The sequence below is a fragment of the Chaetura pelagica genome, unplaced genomic scaffold, assembly GCF_000747805.2.
Source record: "Chaetura pelagica isolate M959 unplaced genomic scaffold, ChaPel_1.0 scaffold178, whole genome shotgun sequence".
Classification (NCBI taxonomy): Eukaryota; Metazoa; Chordata; class Aves; order Apodiformes; family Apodidae; genus Chaetura; species Chaetura pelagica.
The window spans coordinates 885,177-896,618 of NW_009954505.1; the positions used below are offsets into that span (position 1 = coordinate 885,177).

The 11,442-nt window shown below is 36.0% G+C and overlaps 1 protein-coding gene across 6 annotated transcripts in view; it reads right to left on the bottom strand.

The window, feature by feature from the left end:
• Window positions 1-5,867, bottom strand: part of NLGN4X (neuroligin 4, X-linked) — a 123,576-nt gene extending 117,709 nt beyond the window's left edge. For 4 of the 6 annotated variants that reach the window (XM_010004637.1, XM_010004640.1, XM_010004638.1 and 1 more), the window contains exon 1: window positions 5,396-5,867. In XM_010004637.1, coding sequence (XP_010002939.1) covers window positions 5,396-5,867 — 472 coding nt within the window. The remainder of the gene's footprint in view (window positions 1-5,395) is intronic. The other 2 variants (XM_010004642.1, XM_010004641.1) reach the window with 2 other exon arrangements.
• Window positions 5,868-11,442: the final 5,575 nt, after the last annotated feature.

Genomic DNA, 11,442 nt, shown 5'->3' on the forward strand with positions numbered 1-11,442 from the left:
CTATACAGATACATCCTGGATTGGATTTCTTAAGTAGCTACTTATATTTGCATACATAGTGAAGAAGTAATAGAATTGTAATTTTGAGATTACCTGATAAATCTGAGGTATGGATCTCCTGAAACTTGAGAGTACATACAGTTTAGGAGAATCTACTGTACAGAAATTCAGGTTTATTTAAAAAAATAAAAGTTACGATTACTATTATCACCTCCTAATACTTTAACAAAAAAATATTGTATAATATCGCATTTATCTGGTACACTGTGTTACTATTTTTACATACGGATCCTTATTTCCCATATTAATAAAGAAGTCATTAAATAGCTTCCTTTTTTTTTAATTCTATGCCATCAAATAAGATGCAACTCATCTTTCTACTATCTTTTCTTTCCCCTCCCTCCCCCCCAAAAAAGGAAAAAAAATATATCTTTTTAATCAATTATATTTTTATCAGTATAGTTTTGAGAAAAAGTATTTTTCCAAGTTAATTAGAAACTGCAATTCAACAGTGATATCAAGGAGAAAGACACACGGTTAAATACTGCTGCCATTTGACTAATATGTGTAACTGGCACAGTATGCAAGCTACAGAAATCACCAAAGGCACATCTCATCAGCTTTGTTCAAGTTGTTAATTTATTTATTTCTTAGACAAATAGAATCTAAAGATGCAGGGATCTTTTCCTTCACATCACTACACTGTCCAGAGAAGGAAAACTGTTGATCTCTATGCTCTTGCCCAAGACATTCTTCTTCCTGGTAGCCCAGAGTTGATATATATCACTATTCCAAGACCATATTCTCAGTTTCTCTAATCTACTGAAAAAATAATGACCTTCAGACTTAACAAGCAGGACCTTTTGTTGACACTTAAGCTGTATTAATTGTGCCATAAAGGAGACAAGCTCACAAAGCACTTTAGTGAGCAGATCTCTGAAGATGCTGAATACTTCATTAATCCCTAACAGTTATATTGAGGTTCAGTAACTACCCACTTGTGTAAAATGTACCCCCCTATCCATATACCAAAATAAGTCTATATGCTTACTATTGATAGTGACAACAAAAAGCAATGTTTTTTATTTTCTATTTTGATCTGAACAGAACAGGTTTTAACCAAACAAACAAAAAAAGATTTGTCCATGTTGGTTTTTTGGTTGGTTTTGTTGGCTGTTTTTTTGTTTGGTTTGGTTTTAAATCTTGCCTTTCTATTAATAGTTTTGAAGTTTATAATTAAAAGTATCCAAATTAAGGATCTTTTCGCTTTGTTTTTTGTTACTTTTTTCCCCCAGTTATGATAGGAGTTAGCAATCTTCAGCATCCACAGATTCAAATGATAAAGGCCAGGGATTAAGCACAGCCGATTAACAGCCTGTGTTCTCTTCAATCTAGTATTTCCACTGTAGATAAACCCATATTCAGACTGAAGTTATAATAAACAGACTGTCCTCAGTATCATTTCCCTAGATGACCTCCTCAAAACTGACATTCAAGTATTCTTGTGGAAAATTACAGGTTATAGTAACTGGGAAAATAGACAGGGTAACATACGCCCACACAAGATTATTCTGAAGACCAAGCCAAATGTTTAGAAAGGAATTTGGATGCAATTATATAAAATAAAAGTAGTTTGCTAGATTTTATCTTCATTGTTTGTGCTTTTTATCTTAAAAATCACTGCATTGTTATTTATTATGACCCAAAAAATCCCAAACAAACTAACAAAAAAACCCCAACAAACCAATAACAAAAAAACCCAACCTCAATAGATTACAGTGTTTGCAATTCTTTCTCTTCTAAAACGCAAAGGAAAACAAATATCTTAATTCTCCAGCTACCCTACATTCTCTGAAATAAAAGTGTTACTGTAAGGAAAGTGTCAGTACAAGTGCCCAGTAAATACCCCCACGGACACAACTCCAGAAATACTCTGTTAGATATGTGTTTTGATTTCTACCATACATATTATGTTAACCTAAAATAAAAAAAATAAAATAAAAATTAAAAAAAAATAAAGAGCTCCTAAAAGCAATGATACTTTCTGTTTGCCAGAACATTTCAACATGGAAAATGCTGACAGGTTTCTGCTGTTATTTGACATTTGAAATCCAGAATGTTATAGGTCAAAAGAGAGGCTATGATTAGTACAGATATAAACGATGTATCAGGGCAGTTTAATTTCTTTACCTACTTGCTCCAACTATAGAATTTTATGTCTTTTCTTTTAGTGTACTTCTTCAGAGAGAAGCAGTGTAATTTCATATAAATAACTGTTCTTTATCTGCTCAGTTAAAGGGACTGCATTCTACTTTTATTTCAATTAGCTAATACTGGCAGAATTCCAGTGAAACAATTCTGAAATCAGATTAATGCATGTGTGCATTTATTCTTCAATTCTTTATTCAAAGTACGTGATCACAATTTGATTCCCAGTGACCAAACCACACAAGTAATAAGAAACAGGTCAGGCTATGTAGTGAAAGCAAACAATTAATCAACAAACAAAACAAAACAAACCACCAAACCTGAGCTGCATTTTGATTAATTATTCACAAGAACTGATTTGAAGAAAACACTACATGTGATGACAGTTAATGCATTGGCATTGTTTATTCTTTTGACTAAATTCAGGTTGTTTTGGTGTTTTGTTTTTTTTTTTTAAAAAGATAGCATAAAATGATGCAGATTAATTTTCATAGTCAGAACATTAATTAGGTTAGGATTATTCCATCCACCTTTTCTTACAGACACAGAACAATCTTTTTAAAACAAATCTGTTATTGAGAAAGAATTAAAATTGTGAATTTAACTCAAAGTCACTCACTTTAGTTCTTGCTTCAAAAACTAATTCCATTACCTGCCTCCATGACAACGTATCTTATTTTCAGCAACTAAGACTCATATAATGAAGCATAATGTGTTTAATCAGATTGTGTGGACTACAATTTAAGGTTATTTATGTCTAGTGTGATTTGGAGACACTAACTTAGGAAATCTGATTTCTAGGTCAGGTCTCCTTAATCATCTTTATTGAGCCAAAGTTTGAATATTTTTCTTACCAAAAAAGCTACACGGAACTATATTTAACTAGTGATAAGATATACAGCATATAATTAAAACATCATGTACTCCATTTATTTTTAAGTTTCTCATTTGCCTTGGAACATGTTAATTCTGCTTGTCATACTGTAGAGGAACAATCTTGCCTTCAGGTCATCACTGACACCAAACTTTATCTCTCATTATTCAGCTATATACTCTTCTATGCATGGGTTTGTATTTTGAAGAGGATATAGGAAAATAAAAGATTCCACTTACATGCTATTTGGTGTAAAAATATATATTCTAAAACCAGGAGGAATAGTAAGACACGAGTTTTGTGGAATTAAGTGGACAAAAAGTTCTACACCAGGTAAAATTAAATTTATGAGCCCCTTCTATTTCTAATCTAACAAATGCCATTAGCTTTTACAGGCAAGATGAGGAGTTTTATAGGTTTTAGTCATTTGGCACACAGTATTTTATTATTATCCATTTGATATAAAATATTATTTTTCTAGACATTTGTATATATTTTTCCTTGTCTAACTTCTGATCTTCTTTAATTAATGGAGGAAACGTCTTATTACTACATTGGAGGAATATACGCATTTATTAACACTAGATTTTAAAAATAAGACTGAATCAGTAGAGCTGATATTCCTCCAGTGAGAACAAATTAAAACTTGAAATGCTTCTTAAGGCAAGCTTACCCTTGTGATCAATTAAAAGATCCAGAACATAAACAAATATGGGAAAGAATTACCTACATTAGCCAAAGAGTGAGATGCAGTGCAATGAGACATGAAGAGGGGAAGAATTGAGTGAAAAGATCTGCTCCCTTGTCTTCACTCACACACACACACACGTACATGGGCACACAGAGCTGCCATACACACAGTTTATCTTCCAGAGTACTTTTCATTTAAGCAGCTTCGTAGTATTTATGATTGCAGAGCTCCCAGTATTGCCAAACCTTACCCCTTTATTTTTAGCTTTCAAGTTTTTACTTTTACAGGAAATAGAAGGTGGCATGTTTATTGCTGGCAAAGAGCTTGGAAATTCTGAGTAAAGAAGCCAATCAATTATAATAATCAAAGTACAAAATTTGCATATTTAGAGTACGGTTACTGAGAAATAACAATGTCTTAGTCATGCAAATCAAACCCTCAGCTAAAGTGAAGGGATCTGTATATCTGGGGGAAATCTTTCATGTTATGCATCGGTAACTGCATTCGAAATGGCTGAAAGAACTAACTTCTAGTGGAATATTAAATATAATGGCCAATACATTTTTTATTTCCTTGTGATACAGAACCCATCTGAGGACCGATGAAAACAGGTTCTTCTTGTCTGTAGAAATCAGCACCATTCAGAATCACAAAAGATACATTTAGCATGCTGTGATGCTGGCATTTTTAGGATTAAGATGATGGAAACATTTGAAGAGTTGTGTGTTACAAATTGTGTTCATCCTCTTTTGTCTAGAAAAAGTGGTTTAAAGTAGCCCTCTTGAGAAAGGATTCTTGAAAACAGATGAAAGTTTAAGGCCACCTGTTCAGCTCTGAATAATAAAATAAAGCTTACTTAATTTGAAATTTAGTGAATGAAGAAAAATAAGTTGAACTGAAAAGATTAATACAAAAAAAGACCTAAAAAACCTGCAGACTTAACTACGATACCGATTTTCTACCATCCATTAAAATTAAGCACAGTTAACAGAAGACTCACAGATACTAAAGCTAAACAAAAAATAATTATGGAAATTCTCCTTTAAAAGTAATAAATGGTGGAATTTGCATCACAGATGCATGGAAAAATAAAGACAATACTTGTCACAGAATCACAGAATCATCACAGTTGGAAAACACCTCTAAGATCACCAAGTCCAAACCATCCACTTCAGAAGAAAAAAAAAAAAAAAGTTGGGGGGGAAGGAGAAAAAAAAGAGAAAACCATAAAACCACAGCTAAACACCCCACAAAACCAACAACAACAGAGAAGCCCCCCAAACCCACCATGCCCACTAGAGTATGCCCTGTAAATGTTTATTTCCTCTTTCCTCTCTTGGGAATGTTACTTAGCTGTAGTTCTGATGTAAACCTAAGGCTGACTTACACACCCTGGCCACTGCCGGCAAATGAAACTGGTTTTTGGTGTTACACTGCAACATGAGAAATTCCTGCAAGCATATTCAATCTACAAAGTATTTTGTATAATGCAAGTTCAGAAGCATTATCTATTTCCACAGATAAAACGTGGAAGGAACCGAGCAAGATGCTTTAAAGACGTGGCTACTACTTATGTGCAGAACTGGTGAGTGCACTGCAGTGTGGTCCTTAAGAGTACTTACCATCCTCTGTGGGCACATAGATATTCAAATACAGACAATCTTCATTTTGATCTTGAACATATGTCACCACAGTATCCAGATTGGCTGTAAACCAGACTGGCAGCATGTCGTTGAGCAGCGACCTCTCATCCAGGTACTGCGGGCAGACGGCGGCGAACTGTGTAGCATTGCGGACACCTGTCCAAGATGATGGTGGCTCCGGGGGCTGAAATCGCCTTTCTCCAGTCGGAGGAGAGGCATAAGGAACACCCAGGTACTGCTCCACTGGACCAAGGATCTCATTAGGCAATGGTGTTCTTAAACCACGTATTTTGCCATAATTCGTCGTAACAACTGGGTATTGTGCTTGGCCATCAATGAGAGTAAATCTTATAGCCAGTGCAGTTATCCACAGGAGGAAGTTAGAATTCAACATGACACAAACTGGGGTGAAGATCAAAGGCAGCCATAGGAGTCCCATTGGTTTCGACATTATTTAAATCAACATCAGCAGGGCTCTTTTTTCCACAGCCAGGAGAAAAATAATCAGTCAAAGAAAATGGAAACTAAGAAAATAAAAAAGTAGTGAAAAGGAGATGAAGTGAAGGAAAATGTAATGTTGTTCAGGCAGTGAAAAACCAAAAGCTGATATGCAGTAGGTGTCTCAGCTGACTGGCAGTAGACAAATCCCAACGTAAGAAAAAATAAGAGAGTGTTTGCCCCTAAGGCCCATCCCAGACTTCAGTGTTGGGTTAATCCTGGCAGTGTACAGCACTTCCCAGCAAGTTGTATGGGGAGAAATTCAGTTATTCCACTTCACCAGAGAAATGGCTCCTTCCAGTGTAGCCCACTCAGTCAGCCTGTGGCCAAGAGAAAACAAGTTATTTGAATCAACAGATGCATTCATAGTGGCATAAATCTTATAAACAAAACAACAAAACAACCAAACAAAAAAACCCACAAAAACCACACACACACACAAAACCCACACCACACACACACACAAAAACCACACACACACACAAAACCCACATCCTACCAGCAAACCCCCACAACAAACAAAAAAACACAAAAAGAAACCCAAACAATTTGAATCACCCACTACTTTCACACCACAGCTAACAAATGTTTTATGAACTTTAGGCACCATGGTTAGCCACGTGTTTCCAAGGATATGTAACATAAGACAGCTGAAAATTGAAGCCACAAGCTTTGCCGAGGTTATACCTCAAACCAAATATTTCTGCTTCTGTACATGCTTCAAAACCACAGCCCAAACACTGCTGCTCTCAGGAAGGGCATTACATTTAAGTGCTAGTTCCAGTGCATTTTCTGATTTAAACAGCATCTCCTTTTAAAGCATATTTACACTCTCATGGGAAACAGCCATTAAATATTTTGCTACGTTGGATAATCTCTCTTTGTTATAATATGACTTCTATATAGCATTTTTTACAGGTATGACAATTCTGTATGACAACCTAATTTATCTTCACCTAATTCAGAAATTCCAATTAATGTAGTAGTGTTACTTTAGTTCAAATCAAGTATGAGAACAACTAGTCAAAATTGGTTACAAAGATATTGTTTACTTCGTTCTATGTTTGACAAAATGAACCATGGCAACGAAAAAAAAAGCATGATACAATCTCTCAAAAGTCAGATTTGGACTTACATAGTGTTACAAATATCTAACCTTACACACTTGCAGACCCCTGTTTTTAATTTTTAGAGAAGGCAATTCATACAATAATTCTGTTAATTTTGAATGAAAGCACATATATATGCTAACCATTACAAGCAGTATGAATAAACACAGTGCACTTTTTATATTTAAATTCTTTTCCCTGCTCAAAGGAATTATGGAGCTCCTTTTTACCCATTATTCAACTCAAAATCGCATATACCAATTTCACAGCTAAAAAAAATAACCATTATGCTAACCATTACAAGCAGTATGAATAAACACAGTGCACTTTTTATATTTAAATTCTTTTCCCTGCTCAAAGGAATTATGGAGCTCCTTTTTACCCATTATTCAACTCAAAATCGCATATACCAATTTCACAGCTAAAAAAAATCCTTGTTACAGGTAACTGATACTCAATAAACACACATTTCTATATGAAATTTATATGTGTTTTTAATCAAGACTGTCTCATGAAGATATAAAATCAGTTTTCAAGAGCAGAAAAAACTAAATAGTTAGTGACAGGGACTTCAAATCACAAAAAATCCACAACCAACAAACAAAAAAATGCAAAAAAAAACAACAAAAAAAAACCAAAAACAAAAAAACGAACCCTAAACAAAACAAACCCACAAAAAAAACCAACAACCCAAAAATAACCACAGGAGACATCTATGCTGATTCTCTCAGAAGACTCTTGAAAGAAAGATATTTCATTCTCTCAAAACCCCTGGAATTCTTCAATGACTTCATTTTAGCACTCATGCTGCAAATTTTTAAACACTTCAACACCAGAGGCCAGAAAAATATCAGCTACATATTTGTCCTGGTTTGAGCCAGGATAAAGCCAATTTTTCTTTTTACTTATTTTTTTTTCCTTCAGTAAGCTTTCTTTTAGCTAGCAACAGTGTGTTCTGCTAGGCTGATAAGACAGTGGAATGTTTTTCTAACTACTGAGGCTTCAAGGCCGCACCTGCACTCTGCCGGCTCAGACACTGTGGGGAGATCTGTGACCCCCCCGTAGGAGGCTGAGTTAGACAGACAGCAAAATTGGCCAAAGATATTCCATTCCATATATCTACGTAAGCTCAGAGGAAGGTCAGAGATCACAGAAGACAACTTCCTTCCTTCTTCTTCTCCCCTTCTCTTCCGTCCATGGCCGGCGTCCAGGGAGGACTCTGTTCATCCATCACCGTCGATCCTCAGGCTTGATCTCTCGTGACCCCCATAACTCTCTGCTTTCTCCAGCAGCAGCTCTGGGATTCCTTGGGACTCTTCCCAGTTCAGGGAAGTGCTGTGGGAGTTGCTGGGGTGGGTGGAGGCGAGAGGCTTTTGCCCATACCTGAACATATCTGTATATAATTGTATATATTTTCTTGTATGATTCATTAGTGTTTTAATTAAAGCTGTGTAGTTTAGTTTTCAATCCAGCCAAGTCTCTCTCTTTTTCTCTCTCTCCTTCCCTATCTGGATGGGAGGGGGAGGGGATCGAGAGCATTGTTGTCGGACCTGAGTCAAACGGTGACAATATTATTTATGGTGAACCAAAATTTCCATTGACATTTTCACTGGTAGGTAATAGGCTCATATGCTGCCTCCAAAGGACTTGCAATCTAAGCATAATTTCTGAAGCACAAATCAGTAACAACTTTATGTGTCATGTCCCCAAGGGCACCATCAGTCCCTGCCTAAGCTATGCTGCAGGAAGCCTTGTGCCCAGACCCATGCTCAGCCTAGATCCTGCCCTGTGTACCCTGGTTGACCTTGGACTTGGGTCCTCACCCTGTCTGGCCTGATGATCATTGCATGGTGGCAGGATCCTGTCCCTGTCCCTAGTCCAACCTCACAGAATCATAGAATCTTAGGGGTTGGAAGGGACCTCGAAAGATCATCTAGTCCAACCCCCCCGCCAGAGCAGGATCACCTAGAGTACATCAGACAGGAACACGTCCAGGCAGTTTTTTTAATGTCTCCAGCGAAGGGAACTCCACAAGATTTCTAGGCAGCCTGTCCCAGGGCTCTGTCACTCTCACAGTAAAGAAATTTTTTCTGATGTTTACGTGGAACCTCCTATGTTCCAGTTTGCATCCATTGCTCCTTGTCCTATCACTGGACATCACTGAAAAAAGCCTGGCTCCATTATCCTGACACGCACTCTTTACATATTTGTAAACATTCATGAGGTCACCCCTCAGTCTCCTCTTTTCCAAGCTAGAGACCCAGCTCCCTCAGCCTTTCCTCATAAGGAAGATGTTCTACTCCCTTCATCATCTTTGTGGCTCTGCACTGGACTCTTTCAAGCAGTTCCCTGTCCTTGAACTGTGGGGACCAGAACTGGATACAATACTCCAGATGCGGCCTCACCAAGGCAGAATAGAGGGGGAGGAGAACCTCTCAACGAGGTGCTTTAGGAGCATGCAAGAGTGTTTGTCTTGGCAGCTCTGTAGTGGTTGCAGCTCCTGGCACATCCTCTCCCCCATGAGCCAGCCCCACTTCAGCTGCTCCCTGGCAGTACTGCTCACAAAAAATTGTTCCTCAAGCACTGTCTTCCTTCTGATTTTTGCTACCATCTATAACAACAGAAGTCAGCACAAGCTGATTTGGGGTAGTTTTCCTTCATGCTCTTTCCCATCCTGACTAGTACACTTTTCTGACCAAGCAGCACAAAGCAGATTTTCCAGTCGTACCCAACTGAGGATTTAATCTGTGTTCAGAGAAGAGCAACAGATCCTATTCACTTGATACCCACACTGTATAAGTTTGTAATAACTTCGTAAGGAAAAGAAATGTGAAATAACGCACTGAGAAAATTGACAAGGTGGAAAAAAAGAGATTCATCCAGATGATGAAGAACGGATAGAGACAATTCTGTGTAGGCAACCAGGAAATGAAAAGAAAAAAAAAAAAGGAAGCAGAACAAGAAAAGAAAACCTGAATGACAAATAAACAAGAGTGAACACATCACCAGCATGAAGAAAATGAAAAATTACAAGATGAAGGAAAGTGGAATTTCTCAGTTGATACACATACTAGAGATAATATACAAATATCAAAAAATGTGACTTACTAAATAATACATATCTATACTAATTACAGGAAGTCTTTGGATCAATTTTTTTAATATTTTTTTTTAGCATGCCATTATCTTGAACGGGGTGAAAAGACAGGAAAAGGGAAACATTCATTATTGATCTGAAACTGAATTTGCCATCTAGCACCTTCTCCAGAAAATAAGACAAAAGTTAGTTTTGTGGGCATTAAATCCTCTCATACAATGTGTTTTATTTTCCCCTCTGCCTTAACAGGAGCATACACAAAATTTGCATTTCTGATTCATGCACATGTAGATGTTTAGATTTTAAGGATCTTGAATCCATAAGGAAACAAACTGCTGGCTAACACAAAATATGTAAACAGTTCTCTCAGCCCCACTGTCTAACCTATAATTCCTTTGACAACCAGTGCAAATAAATCAATGGCAGATAGTGACAAATGCACTTATTAACAAAGGCAAGGTATAGATCATAAAAAGAGCAATTATAAGATAAACTGCTTAGTCAGAATAAAACCATTGTTTATTGTAACATGGTTCTATTTCTGGTTCATGTGTTCATTATTAAGTTATTGTTGTTAGCAAGTTAAATGGCAACAGAAGCAATAAAAGTTTTAAATAATTTCTTGTTAAACAAGTCTCTTCAAAAAGTTCACATAAGTAATAAATTATGTATATCTGTATACAGTAAATCTTTAAACATGAGTCTCATGAAAAATGTTTTGTAAAGACAGTATTAGGCAGAAAATATCCAATTTTTCATTTTACTTGTTACTACAGAAATTATAATTTTAATAAGATTAGTTTCACACATTCATACAAAGATAAATATACCCACAATCATTTTCAGTAAGAAAATCAAGAGATAAGGAAGAAGACATACTAGCTATACATTCATGAACCAGCTGATTTTGCTGTGTGCATCATTAAAAAGGCTAGAGATGTAAACAGAAAGTCGCAAATTGCAATTAGAAATTAAATATCTTAAATAGAAAACTGTGTGCATTTTAGAATGCTTTTAAACATACCAAAACCAGTTTGATGCACACTTATATGTATCCTGTCAGATATTTAATATACTTCTACACCCTGAGTCTGCAGAAAAAAAAAAAAAAAAAAAAAAAAACAATTTATTAACACCAAAAGTGTTGTATTTTTTTCATTGTTTCTTTTTTTTTTACTGCTTCAAGTGTTAGAAAAAATGTTTGCAAACTTGCCTTCAAAAATTTGCTAGTTGGAAGATTCGCCCACTCAAACAATCAAAACCAATCAATCCAAATCAAAACGTTCAGTTTAAAATAAAAAAAAAATCAATTTATTATCACC